Here is a 14,804-nt window from a genome sequence, read left to right as displayed (position 1 = left end):
CAAGGTGTGGGTCAATTTCCCTGCTCCCATTTATGCAATGGAATCTCATCCATTTAACTGAGAGAACAAGCATGTGTGGAGTTGATGGCAGCTCCCTCAGTACTGAATTGGAGAGGTGCTGTAATGAGGGTCACATCTCTGGAGTAAACGTGACTGGAAAAAGTCCCTCTGTTTGGGTGGGGTGGTGTGGGTGGACAATATAGCTCAGTGGAAAATCAATTTGAAATTGTTAATGTTCTATGGGGATGTGTGCTCTGCTGAGAAAGCTTGTATACTCCATTACAGGATGCTTCTGGTTTGATACAACTGAGAGGCTTTTTAGGCATTTTCTGAATCACACGCATATCAGATCTGAGAAGAACCCTGGGGTTCCATCTCTTTTTTTTAAAACAAAATACACAAAAATGGCATGAACAACCTGGGTTTTTTTTTTGCAACCATTCAATACTTTGTAAACTTCTAAATTTACAGAATTAAAAATAATTTTATTTATCAAACTGCCTGTACTGGTCCAATAACAGTCCATTTGAATCCTTTCCCAGCAATGTGACTGTCTTGTACTTGTGTTAATGCAGCCTTCAAGTTTAGGCTCCATGGCCCTAACAGAAGGAGCACTTAGCCAGCATGACCTAATCCGAGTGGTGTACAGTGACCTTCATCCTCAGAGAGAGAACTTCACTGCACAGAACAGGTGAGCGAAGCACTCTGCGATCTGGCCTAGGTCTCTCTGACTTGCTGGTGACCATTGATTTAGCTTGTACTTTATTAATTTCATTTTTTAAGATCATTGTGTGTTTCTGTTTGGCTTTTGCCATCTTTCATTGCAAGTGACCCTGACTGTGATCCTTTACTGCATTCCCCAGACTGCCTGTTGCTTGTGTACTATTCAGCTTCTTTCCCCGCCTCCTTGTGCAGCTAAGATTGTGCCTGATTTTCCTGTCATAGTAGGTGCTGCCATTAATTATTTAGCTTCATTCAAGTGATCTCCATGTTAAATGTTTGTCAGACGGTAGTAATTGAGTCTAGACTTTCAATGTCTTGTGAAACTCTGAATCATAGGCCAAGCTAGTGATTATCAACCAGTGGGCCGAGATATGCAAGGAACAACAAATGATCTGCCGGAGGAACTCGGATGGTTAAGCAGCATCAGTGGGAGAAAACGAATGGATGCTGTTTGGAGCCAGAACCCTTCATTCAGACTGAATCTCCAGCCACACTCATCTCCCACTGATGCTGCTGAACCTGCTGAGTTCCTCCAGCAGATTGTTTGCTGCTCCAAATTCCAGCAGCATGCTGGAGTTTGCATGCTTGGTGTGGGGGGAGATTTATGCTGGCTGGAGTAGGCAGTGCTCTGTGTTTGGGGTGACGTGGGTAGAGAGGAGCTACTTTATTTTCATTTTCTCTTTAGCCACTTGATACAGTTTGAAAAGGGAGAATTGGGGTTGGAGAGCTGTGCCTAATACCAGGCAAGCTCTTTTTATTTGGTGTTTGCAACTTTGTGCCAGTTCAGGTAGTAATTCCTCACTGGGTTGGGATAGCCAAGTAGCACTTGTAATGGAATGAGCCATTTTTTTTTTATTTAGTTGGCCACACTGAGTATTTTTGAATTCATTACCAATAGTACATCACCAGAGTGAGTGATTTTTTTTTTGGGTGGGGTGGGGCAGAGAGAATGAAGAATTGAGAGATGAAGGGAGAGCAGGGCTTTGTCTCAAGCTTGGCCACCTCATTGGATTTGCTAAGTTTGAATGGTGATCGTCTTGTTCTTATTGATTTCTTTTATTTTGAATGCAGCATTTTATCAATGGACTAGAGGCCCGTTCACAGTGGGCTGATGATCTTTCCCAATGCTGATCCTCTGAATTTTTTTTGGTGGTGGGGGGAATAGTTGTTTGTTCCACATCGCAAGGTTGGAAGAAAATCAGGGGATGAATGAACGTGATCATGTTGTAGATGAACTTGTAGATGAACCAATTGCTAATCTACACAATGCAATGGCCAGATTTTACTTGGTAGAGCCCACACTCAGACATTCCATTGTCCTGCATTGGAGCTAATTTGACTGCACAAGACTAAACTTGCCATTCAACAGCATCTTGGACCTGACCAGCAAGATTCCCCATCCTCTCAATCATGCAAAGTGCTTGCGTGACTTAACCTGCAATCTATAATGGTGACATTGACTAGTGTTGAGGGATCACCTTCTCAACAAAACTGCAGCAACTCGAAACCAGATTTAGATGACTTCAGGGTTGTAGCTTGATCATACCAGCCAATTAGTGCCAGGCCAGCATGGTCAAGGTTCAGGTGCAATTGAATGGATACAACAGGATAGATCTTGCCTCTTACCTGCTGATGAAGCCTTTTCTTGACAGGTGTCCAAGGATGTATAGTCAGGTTGCAAGAGTCTTGTATAATGAGTTGTAGGTGATGACGGAGTGGTGTTCTATGAAAAGTGAAACAAGATTTCAGGAACCTTCTGAACTTGAAAATGCAAAGTGTTTTTGCATTTGTAGTTTGAAGTAGATTACACAGAAACATCCATGTTTCATGATACATATGTGTGTTTTCCAGGTTTGAAGTGCTAAGTTTCCTTATGTTGTGCTATAATTCCGCAGTGGTCTGCATGCCCAGATCTTCCTACTGCTCCCTCTGCAGTGTATGCTCTAGGTAAGTATTGCTTCTGAAAGTATAACTTCAGCATATTCCACTTTTTTTCATTCAAATTTTGGACTTCTGTAAGTTGTCATTATTTGAGAGGCTGCAGTGAAAGGTGTTGGAGAGAGGGGTGTGGCCGAGGGACAGGGTGCAATGAGCCATGCACAAATTGGCCATTGGGTAGAAGGAGGCAGCCTCCGAGTTGGCATGTGACAGGTAAGTGTAACTTTGTGCAATGCACATCATGCAAGAACTCCAATGCAATGAGTGAACTGGAATACTTCTTAAAAGTAAAAATCCAGGAAAGAATCCAAAGGCAGAACTGCAGCCGTAAATGGGAGATGTGGGTTGTGTCAAACTGTATGATCTTAAAATAGTATTGAACTTCCTGTTTTATTAAACAGAAGTTGTACCCTAATCTCTGTTATTGGATATTGAAAGAAATGGTATTTTGCCATCTGAAGTAAAATAAAATTTTATTTAACCCTGTTAACACTTTGACTGTCCTAAGGTACTTAACAGCCAAAGAAATACTTGCTGCTTTGTAGTTTCAGATATTTAACAGTTAATTTCAAGAGCATGCTCCCACAAACATCAGGGCATTGATGATTAAGTTGTACTGTTGATGATTGTTGACCTGGACCCTGTGGATTTTTGCCCTAATCTTTTCCCTCTACCAGAGAGATCACTGGGTTCTGGTTTAGTCCCTCGTCTTGCAAGTCCACACCTCTCAAGCTCTGACACTGATGTAACAGAATGATTTGGCCCTGTGGTTTGTGGACATATGATGGAGAAAGGACTCAGACTAAAAAGGGACCATAGGAAATGGATAAAGGGAAAGTCACAGAGATGGTAGAGAGTGAAGGATGGGTGGGGTTGTTTTTGTAAGAGAAACTTGGATTGATCAAGTTGTGGATACTGAGGGGATCAAGGGAATTGCTGAAAAATGACACTGGGGTGAAAGGTCAGCTGTGATCTTGTGGAAAGGCCAAAACACTGCCTCCTGCGCCAATTTCTTGTTATTAAATGAACACAAATTGAGTTGGATGCTATTTACCAATACTCAGCTGTTCTTGACCAATAGGTTGTGTGTTACTGGATTTCCTCGACAACAGCAGAAGATGTGGAATGAGACTTGTGGCCGGATAGCGTTGGACCCAGAGTTTATGGTGCAGATGTTGACAGCTGTTTATCATACAATGTAAGAAGGAAAGGGTAGGATTGATCCTGTCCATTATCATCCACTGACTTTGCACTGCAACCACAATTCAAAAATCCAGATGCCAGAAATCTGGTCCACTTGAGAATTGGGACTTTTTAAAAAAAATCTCAAACTTTTAAAATTTATCGGGCATGCATGTGCGTGTATATGCACAATTGCATTTTTATTTTTCATTAAAACTGCTCATTTTGATGAATAAAGCATGTTTTATTTGCTAATGAATATCAAAATTTACTTGCTAATTTCTTCTTTATTCCTCCTTCAATTTGATTTTTTTAAAATACTTCCCAATAATCCAGACTGACTCAATTCCCAAGTAGTCCGGATTTTCAGGCTTCTACTCTACCATGACAATAGAACGTTACAATATAGACCCTTCAGCCCACAATGTTGTGCCAACCTACAAAATCTTTTTGTAAATTTTTTTATGGCAGTGTGTTTATAAACATATGCGGCAATTTCCACATTCCTGCATCAAAGATCATCAAAGTCTGATCATAAATACAATCTCTCAATATCCCAGAAGCCTGTACACCACGCTACTCCTGTCACTCGACCCATGGCTTTGCGTTGTTGAATTGTGATGCTATAATTGTCTCTCTCCGATTGTCTCCAGAATCCCCCAATAATCTGTTTTGTCTTCCTCCTATTTCTTAACGGCATGCTTTTAATGAGTAACATCATCCACCTCGGGGTTTAGGATCTAACTGCATTCTGATAATACCCTTCACTAACTGCTAACCTACTTTAACTGGTTGGTTGCCTGTAATTTGATGCATGGATGTATTTGATGGGTGAGGGACAGGGGAAAAGAGTTTGAGCAGAGTTGGTAACAGATGTGTCCTTGAACTCTTTTTAAATTTTCTACAGATACAATGGAGAGTGGGAATTGGGCCAGGAGGCCTTGGAGGATCTCCTGTACAGGGCACAGTTAGAGCTTTACTCGCAGCCGCTGTTGGTAATGTGTTCCTTTCAACTGCTAAGGTTCTATCCACATCTGAGCACTCAACAAATGGCTCAGTACTATCTGGATTGCATTCCTACTCTGGCACCATCTATATTAAATTGTTCCTGGGATAATGCTACAATTTATTGTCAAGATTCCTTTATTGTCATGTAATAAATTTTTTAAAATGGTGTCTTTGCACGAGCCGCTGCAATAACAGCGCTGCCGCAGGTGCAGATCCGCAGAGAGCAAGGCGTGGAGAGACAGTGCTCCTCTAAGGTTCCTCTGCCCAGTTAAAGGAGCTGATGGTTGCAGGGTTTTAAAATAAACTGTGAGGTCTGGTCCAAGATGATGCCAGTGATTGGCAGGGGTTGTAGAAGGACTGGTGTAGAACACTAGAAAATGGGGAGGGCACAGGCTGTGGGCTGTTGGCAACTGCAGTCAAAGGACTCTCAGCAGGCTTCGGACTTCTGGAGACTGACTCAAGAGTGGCTGAAGGTGCATCAAGTATTGGAACTGGGATGTGACATCTTGGGCATAGACCAATTGCAGGATTCTAATTTAAAAATAATTTTGACAGACTGCTTAAAGTCTGTACAGAATTTCTGACATTAGGCCTAGGCAGTTGGTCACTGTGGAGCAGCGCTGTGTCACTGCTCCCTGCTCTCCCAGGTCCACACCAATGGTAGTGCTGCCATTTTTCCTTCTCTAAATGACCTGAGGTAACGAGGTTGTTAAGATTCATGCACATTAGTGGGTCTGGAGTCGCATATAGACTGGTGGCATCTCTGAAGGATATTAGTGAGTCAGATGGGTTCAATAGAATCATTGTTGCCATTACTGAGATTAGTTTTCATAACATTACAATTTTTACAGTTAATTGGATTTAAATTCCCTTGCATCCCGAATGGAATTCAATATTTTGTCTCTTGATCAGTGGTCCAGAACTCTGTCTGTTCGTTCAGTAACTGAACCACCATCTACCACTCCCTAGTAAGTAATTGCACAATACTCTGTCACATAATATTAATAGGAAGTCGAGACAAAAGCAGGCAATTTCCTGTTCAGAAGATCAATTTTGGCAATTGTTCCTCAGTTCCCTTCCTTGTTCTCACAGACTTGTTTCCTGCAGGTGGCTAATGCAATGAAGAGCTCTTTGCCGTTTGATGCCCCTGATGTTTCTAAAGTGGGTCGGAAGTGCCTGCAGGTGGAAGTTACACCAACAGTACCCAGGATATCCCGCACTGCCATCACTACCGCCTCCATACGGAGGCATCGCTGGAAGAGGGAGAGTAAGCATCTGAGCAAATTTTTATTTTACTCGCAAAGTATTAGCTTCCCCAATGGGTGTTTGTTCTCTGCAGTGTATTTTGTCATTTCAAATATAATTTCCCCCACCCCACCACAGTTTTTGAAAGCTGCCTGTGATTGCACCCAAACCTCTTGCCACCTTACTTGGGTGGGACCCAGTGCCACCAAGATGCCTAGATAGTGGGCAGTGTGTGGCCTAATCTCCCAACCAACTCCCAATGACCCAAGTTCAAACCCAGACTCTGGTGTGGAGTCTGCGCATTCTCCCTGTGACCGCATGAGCTTCCCGTGGGTGCCCTGGCTTCCTCCCACACTCCAAATAAGTGCAGGTTGGAAGATTAGTTGATCAGTAAATTTCCCCCTAGTTTGTGGGTGAGTGATGGAATCAAAGGGGAGGGGGGTTTGCAAGGAAAATCAAACAGGATTAATATAAAGGTGGGCTTGATGTTGGGTGCAGACCTGGTGGGTCACGGGCCTGTGTCTGTACACCATGACGCTGCTTCTTTCTTTCTCTGGACGTGTCCCAGCTTTGGTCAAACACTTGGACTTGAGGAAGCAGCACTTGGGAGAAGTTTCTGTCTGACACCAGTACTATTAGTATTCTTTGTTCTGTCAATGCTCTGTTGTCTTTTCCTGTGTATTGTGCCATCATGCTGACCTGGCCCTGTGGCCTAAAATCCCCGCTGGATGGGGAAATATGCTAAATGTTTTGTGTTGAATCTCAGATTGTGTTGACCTCTCATTTGCCGCTGAGTCCAGCTACCCCACCTCCCCAACCTGTGACTCGTCTGAATTGGCCGGAGAGCGCGAGAGGAATGGGGAGGGGATGCCAGTGTCCCCCAAGCACAGTCAGCAGGAACCAGCATCAATGGCAACGGCAGAGGGTAGGCCAGAAATGAGGCAGAGCTCAGTTAGGATGCTGGAAGACAGTTGTGGCTCTTTAACCCAAGCAGGACCTCTTTCAATATCCCAGTATGCATTAATGCTTCCCCCATCCCCCCCGCCCCTCCCCACAACTCCCATTCTAGCAGCAGGTCGGGTAGTACCCTTCTTGCATTGTGCCAGGCCAGATCAATGGGTTTGAGCATGGCAAAGGATGGTTTTGATAGGCTGAATGTTTGGCTTTGAAGGTTCTGTGATGGGGCTGTGCTTTGACTGTTGCTTGCATGTTCTCTTGCATCTCCCCTGTATCCGCCTGATCATCCCCCTGGGCACCTCCCCCTTCTAATTCTGTGCTGCCACTCCCTCCTGCATTGTGCACAGTTCCAGCCACATCAGATACATGTCATTCCAAATCCATACTCTAGTGAGACCTGATGGGTGTTGATAAGAAATCTCTTGATCTGTTCTTGTTTGGAAATCCCAGAAATTCGATTTCACGGGGTGACTGGGCACTGGTTGGGAGTGAAAAACCAGGGTGAGTAATCGGTGGGGTGGGGTGGTGGGGGGAGAGGGAATCCTCTCATTTTATTCCTGTGATTATTAAAACTAGTCTCAAGATTCAGGGAAGTACACAAGACTGATGAAGAGGAACTGCTTCTCCCAGAGGGTAGTGAATCTGGAATTCTCTGTCCAAGAAAGCAGTAGTGGCTACTGCTTAAATATATTTCAGACCCAGATTGATAAGATTTTTGATCATGTGGTAATTGCAAATTATGGGGAACAGGTGGGTAGGTCCAGTGGCAAATTAGCCATGATCTTATTGAATGGCAGAGCAGACACAGGCGAGAAGGTTTTCAATATCTTGTGATGAATAAACTCCAGACACACCACAGATAAAACCTGAGATTTTACCTGTCTTGGCATTTGTAACAACCCATGGTTTTGGGGTGGTGGCTGGGGCCAGGAAAGGTGGACAAATATGGAAGAAGGGTGATGGTGAAAGAGAGCTTGTACAACATGTGTGGAGCAAGACAGTGTTCAGATCATAGCCTGTCCTGACCCTTCTACAATGGAACAAATTTGATCTGTTCTCTTGGGAGCTTGGGTTGACATGAAAATAACTTGGATTTAATCATATTTTCTTGATTTATTTCAAATGTCATGGACTTTTCCCCTCTTTTTTTAAAAAAAAAACAGTGAATTCCACTCTGGCTGGAGCATTTATAAGTCTTTTGATTTAAATTAATGGGCTTGTTATTGAATGTGGAGGCTGCAGTCTCAACTTAATGATTTTAGAAGCTCTTCTGCACATGTCAATATTTCTCATTGTGCTCTGTGCTTCATTTCCACCATTTGGTTGCTGGGCTGCCATGGCAGGTATGTAACTAATGAAGGGCAGAATTCTGATTATTTTAGCTTGCTTCTGTTTCTCCCAAAGTTTCAATGTCAAATTTGTGTGTTTGATTAGATGTTAATGTGTTTTTGAAACTTCATTGCCTTGTAGACTCCAAGAGGCATTCTTAAGACTTTTATTGAGGTGAATCTATCTGTACAACAGTGCTTAAGAAGACACATAGGAGACTGCAGATGCTGGAATCTGAACCTAAACATGATCTGCTGGAGGAACTCAGCAGTTCGAGCAGCATCAGTGGGAGACAAAGAATGGTCAACCATTCCCCCCACCCCCCCACAACTGATGATGCTCAACCTGCTGAGTTCCTTCAGCAGATTGCATTGTGCTTGAAATTTTTTTAAACGTTTGGTTACCATATATAGGAGGAGGATTTAATGCAAGCAAAACACTAATGTTTCTGTTTAAAGTGCCCTGAAAAGTATGCTGTCCTCAACTCCAAAATGACCATTTGCTTGAATTAAGAAGGTTGTTTATCCTTGAAGAGAAATCTATGATTATTTTGAAGAGAACCTTGTCAAATGTTCATTAGACATGGTTGAGGGATGTCCTGTAGTCAAATGTTACAGATAAAAAATGTCAATTTATTTGGACTTTTTTGAAAGCTTTTCATGAAGTTCCTTAGCCATTGAATAATTAGAATCACAGAACAACTGTCCATTCATGTAGCACTTTTCCACCCCTTTCTGGCCAATTATACCCTTCAAGCGTAGGCACTCCTGTAATACAAGAGGTGCATTTTGCACACAGGTTGCTACAATCAAAATGTGGTAATAACTGGATGTTCCATTTTATTGATCTTTGAAAGATTTGAGTGACTTGGGAAAATCTTTCTAGTCCCACACCTCCAGGACTTGAACAAGAAAATCTGCACATGCTAGGGGCGAATGCAATACACGAGGTTTCTCTTTTTCCCTACCCCTCTCTCTCCTTTCTTACAGCACCCTACTCCCTTCTTGTTCTTCTGTCCAAGAGCTACCTTTCTTGACCTTCTTTCTCTTTCCCCCCCTCCCCCAATTTAGCTCATTTTTCTTCTACCCTCTCACCTGTTTGCATCCATTACCTCTTACCTGTTAGCCTGTGCTCCTTCTCATTTCACTCCCCCCACCCCCCCCCCCCGCCCCCACCTAATTCCATTACCTTATTATTCAGGCTCCTGCGTGGTCTTTTTTTCCAGATTTCTGACAAAGGCTCTGGCCCAAGACATAGGTGATCCTTCACTTCCTATGGATGCTGCGTGATCTGTTGTTTCTCCAGCACTTTTGTGTTTTGCACACCTTCAGGACTTTAGCAGTTTAAGAATGCAGCTCACCGCCTTCTCAAAGGCATTCGGGGATGGGCAGTTAAATGCTGGCTTGGCCTGTGAAGCCCTTGAATGAATAATAACTTTTTAAAAAATAAAAATAAAAAAATACTACAAATAGTACCACAGATTAATTTACATTATTTGAGCAGCCAGAAGGAAGGTGGTTTTACCATCATTTGAAATATGATCCACTGCAGTGCAGCATTCCATGGGATGTTCATTGAGATGATGGACTCCTTTCTCTGAACTTGGACAACAAGACTTAGTGGGTCAGAATAATGTTGGGCTGAAGGAGGTTGAGTGGAGTCCAATAGTGTTCACGCTTACTAATCTAATTAAATTAATGAAACACAATAACAATTGATGGAATATAGGCAGTATTTTAAAAGGTGGTGATTTATGGAGAATTACAGGTTGATATAAAATGTGCATATTCTTCTACTCCCCCATTATACAGTCAGGTTTCCTCAGTTCCTACTGTATTCATCAAACTGCACAGACTCCAGGTCCAACAACAGTTCTTTAAAATCCTGGTTTGTTTTTTTGTCTCTCAACAACCATCCCTGATATTTGCACTCCAGCTGGAACCCTTTTGTCTGTCCTTGATTTTTAACAATTCTGCCATTTAGCAACCTGCCTTTTGGGGGGGATGGGGGGTGGGGAGAGGGACACACACAGAGACTGCTACATTACAACAGTTTTGTAAATGCAAGTTGACTCTGTTTAGGGTACAGAGTGATGGTATCTTGATTTTTAAGACTTGAGGACAGGAATGTGAGAGTGATTTGAGTGACAAATTTTCTGTTGCATCACAGATGTGAATGGTGCCAGTGGAGGAGAGGATCCCACACACATCACTGACGCAGATGAAGGATTCTCATCGGGGGCATCTGGCAGCAGCCAGCCAAGTGGGTCTCAGAGCAGCAGCATGAAGAAAGGGCCAAGCAGCTTGTTAGGCCGGGATAAAGATCTGGCAGAGGGCAGTCGCAAGCCCACAGCCGCCCGTTCCGCCACTGACACCATGGAGTTGATTCCTGTGAGGAAGCACCTGCTGACTACAAGTGGCTCTCTGGCATCCAAGGCTGGGGCTGTTGGCCTGGTGCGGACAGCCAGCACCTCCTCCACCAAGTCTTTCGACCGGGCGAACGGAAGCCAGGCCTCTGATGGGAGCTCCAACCTGGCCGCTGGTAACACCAACCGGTTTTCCACCATCAGCCTCCAGGAGGAGAGGCTGGGCCGTGGTAGCGAGGCCAAGGATTTGCTCTCCCCTGGAGCTCCTCTGACCAAACAGTCCCGATCGCCCAGCTTTAACATGCAGCTCATTTCCCAGGTATAGGCCAACACTGCTTTCCTGGTCAATCAATTCTATCGGAGAATATGTTCAACATTCTATGGGAGCTGTACCCTGCTCCTTGCCCTCCCCAACTCTATGGCCCTCCCCAACTCTATGGCCCTCCCCAACTCTATGGCCCTCCCCAACTCTATGGCCCTCCCCAACTCTATGGCCCTCCCCAACTCTATGGCCCTCCCCAACTCTATGGCCCTCCCCAACTCTATGGCCCTCCCCAACTCTATGGCCCTCCCCAACTCTATGGCCCTCCCCAACTCTATGGCCCTCCCCAACTCTATGGCCCTCCCCAACTCTATGGCCCTCCCCAACTCTATGGCCCTCCCCAACTCTATGGCCCTCCCCAACTCTATGGCCCTCCCCAACTCTATGGCCCTCCCCAACTCTATGGCCCTCCCCAACTCTATGGCCCTCCCCAACTCTATGGCCCTCCCCAACTCTATGGCCCTCCCCAACTCTATGGCCCTCCCCAACTCTATGGCCCTCCCCAACTCTATGGCCCTCCCCAACTCTATGGCCCTCCCCAACTCTATGGCCCTCCCCAACTCTATGGCCCTCCCCAACTCTATGGCCCTCCCCAACTCTATGGCCCTCCCCAACTCTATGGCCCTCCCCAACTCTATGGCCCTCCCCAACTCTATGGCCCTCCCCAACTCTATGGCCCTCCCCAACTCTATGGCCCTCCCCAACTCTATGGCCCTCCCCAACTCTATGGCCCTCCCCAACTCTATGGCCCTCCCCAACTCTATGGCCCTCCCCAACTCTATGGCCCTCCCCAACTCTATGGCCCTCCCCGATTTCAGCTCAGTTTTATTCAAGTGATGATAATTGTGCAGAATAAAGAAACTATTTTGTATTGGAAGAGCAATAAAGGAGTTTGTAGGAAGTAAGCCGAGGAGTAACGCGTTTTCCCTTGCCCCAGCCCCCCCCCCCGCCCCCAGGCACGCAACTCTTCTCCTTACTGCTTCGGGTGATGTGCAATCCATTGGGACCAGTGCTGACTGAGTTTTATATGACCTTCCATGGCAGGTGAATCTTGCTCTTGCTCTCCCCCCCCCCCCCCCTCACCAAATACATCCCCCCTTTCCCTACAGACTGGTTCACTCCTTCAGAATGAAATTTGCTGCCTTCACATAGGCCCAAACATTCTTTTGCTCACATCTACCTGAACATGTCTATCAGAGGAAAGTGCAAAGTTTGTTCTGTGCTTGCTGCGGTACATCATTAAAACAGCACTTGTACAAAGCTATTGCAGGAGCTCAGTGAATAGGTAGTAACTACAGAACACTGACCACCCTTTGCTAGAGTGATCTGACTCACTTCTTTAAGCTTCACTTTTAGGTTGGGGGGGGGTGAGGGGGAGGAGAAGAATTAAATCTGATAAGCTGTCTCCTTGTAATGTGCCCGATCAATAATGGAATGCTTAGATATGACCAGCGATAAGACAGCTTAAAACTTTACAGGGTGGTGGCTTGTCAAAGTAGTCATTTACTTTCATCTCCTCTGCCCAACCCTGCCCCACTGGTCTGTCTTGTGTGCTGATGGATGAGGAACTGAGATGTATGTTAAAATGTGTATAAACAAAAAAAACTGTGGACCAGGGTGGATTTGAAGCTTTAAGTACATTTGGCACTTGTTAAAACAGTAACAGCATTTTTGCTTTGATTCTCTGTGCAGATCCTGGGGCTCGGGTTGCAGAGTCACTGAAACATGATCTCTTTCCCAAGGTCATTGATCATTGATCCCAGGGCTAAATTATTCTCCAATAGCCATTTGTTGTAAAGTGCTAATTGGGTGTCTATCTGTAGGAACCTCAGTGCTTGTCTTTTGTGCACACTTGCAGCAGTGATTACCAGTTCTGAATCTTAAGCTTGCAAGTGTATACTTGTGCTTTTGACTCTGCCTCCATCCTTTGCTACCTGTACGTCACGTGGTCGATAATGCACAGACATCTGCAGTTTGGCCCACCGTTTTTTGAGTGATGTTGAGGAAGCCGGTTCCCGTTCAGCACAAACTCAGCCTGGGCCTAGGCCGATGATAACTTGCCATCATTGTCAGTAGTGCTGATTCTTGTGAGATGGTTTTCTTACTTTGTGAAGGTCTTAATGGTTTCAATTGTCTGATCAGATCCTGATCACTGATAAATATCACTCCACTGCCTTGAAGTTGCTTCATTGGAAAAAGCCATAGAGCCAGCCTGCACCTGAATTTCCCTTTTTAATCTAAAACCGGGGTTCCTTGGGATCAAAATGCTCATGTTTATTTTCTAGGTTGTGTCCAGTTTTTTTTTAAAAAAAAAAAAACACCTAGGAGGGGACATGGATCTGATTTCTGCACAAGCCTTTGGTACTATGGTTCATTCCTGGGTTACTTGGCTTCCCTGTGTCCTGCTTTGTTCAGTTCCTGAAATGTGGTCAAAAACCAAGATAACAACAGGTCACATGGCCAAGGATTGGCCTTCCCTTGCAGCGTCTCCCCCCCTTAGGTCCTGTACTCTCCTCCTGGTAAAGGAATGTTTGGGATCCTCAGAATGATCAAACCTCACTGCCTTTCCCAATCAGTTCACTGCCAGGCCTGTTTGTCTAGCCAAGGAGGGCTCTCTCTCTCAGCATCCTGGGGGTTGCTTCTAACTTGGAGACCACCATGGCTGGACAGGTGTGGTGGAATCTCTGCCTCAGGTCATTTGTTTTAAGGAGGTAAATTGGGGTTTAATTAGGCCGCAGTGGCCTATGTGGACACAACTGAATCAACTCTTGGTATGTGTAATTTTGATATAATATTGGGGTAGAAATTCAAATGATTTATTGTTTTGCACACTTTGATTTTTTTTTAAAAACATTCCATTGTGGGTTGGGTGCATGATGGCTTGGAATCAAGCCACCTTTTTGTGTTCCAATCTCCTTTCCCAAGTGGCCAAGGTAATTAGTCAAGAGATCGGAATAACCCAGGACTCGGTCCGTCAGTCCTGGTGCAGCTTACAGGAGTTTCTGTAGCACCTGCTCCTGTTTGATTGAGCAACGCAGGTGTTGAATTTGGGTTTATCTTGTCTGGAAATGAGGCAGTGTTTCTTTTCTCTTAATGAAAAATGCTCAGCCATCTTGCCATTTACAGAGCTGATGAACCTGTAGGAATCAACCTATCCTCTACAAATTTAAACTACTGTGTTTGTTTAGTCTTCCGTCTTGGTGCTTGTGAACAGATATCAATAAAGTATTTGCGATGCACAAAGGAAGTTCAGCTGATATGAAAGCAAGCCCAGTGAGATATGAATCTGAGTATGTACCAAACTTCAGCTGGAGGTTGTGTGTGGGGGTGGAAAACTCCTTTTCCCTTCCATCTGTTGTGATGAGTGGTTCGGCCTATAATCTACTGGAAAATGAAGAGTATGTCCAGGCTAAAATGTTCTGAGGGTTTCTCAAGAGACACGGAGATGTACTTGGCTGGGGTTAAAGGAGCGAAAGTAGAATCTAGGAGAAATTTGAGTGTCGCCGATTGAATTGGTGCATGTAAATCTGTCATTCTTTGAACAAAAATCTTTTTTAATTGAAAATGAGCTATACTGTTAATGTAAGATGTGAATGTGATATTGTAAATACCTGTCAGATTAAAAATTTTAAATGTGTAAATACAGATGTATAAACATTAAGATCAGTCTACAATGAAGAGAAATTACCTATCTGTAATCTCATTTCCTGGAATAAATACTGTTCTGTTTATTGA

At 44.4% G+C, this 14,804-nt stretch overlaps 1 protein-coding gene across 4 annotated transcripts in view; it reads left to right on the top strand.

Annotated features, from left to right (window-relative positions):
• The window catches only part of LOC138761725 (hyccin 2-like), a 46,247-nt gene extending 31,443 nt beyond the window's left edge, over positions 1-14,804 (top strand). For 3 of the 4 annotated variants that reach the window (XM_069934360.1, XM_069934358.1, XM_069934361.1), the window contains 7 exons: positions 576-691; positions 2,575-2,670; positions 3,743-3,859; positions 4,751-4,838; positions 5,959-6,118; positions 6,863-7,021; positions 10,552-14,804. In XM_069934360.1, coding sequence (XP_069790461.1) covers positions 576-691; positions 2,575-2,670; positions 3,743-3,859; positions 4,751-4,838; positions 5,959-6,118; positions 6,863-7,021; positions 10,552-11,072 — 1,257 coding nt within the window. In that variant the 3' untranslated portion in view covers positions 11,073-14,804. The remainder of the gene's footprint in view (positions 1-575; positions 692-2,574; positions 2,671-3,742; positions 3,860-4,750; positions 4,839-5,958; positions 6,119-6,862; positions 7,022-10,551) is intronic. The other variant, XM_069934359.1, reaches the window with a different exon arrangement.

The sequence above is a fragment of the Narcine bancroftii genome, chromosome 4 (assembly GCF_036971445.1).
Source record: "Narcine bancroftii isolate sNarBan1 chromosome 4, sNarBan1.hap1, whole genome shotgun sequence".
Classification (NCBI taxonomy): Eukaryota; Metazoa; Chordata; class Chondrichthyes; order Torpediniformes; family Narcinidae; genus Narcine; species Narcine bancroftii.
Note: the sequence above shows the minus strand (reverse complement) of the source record. Positions and strands in the feature narration are given on the sequence as shown.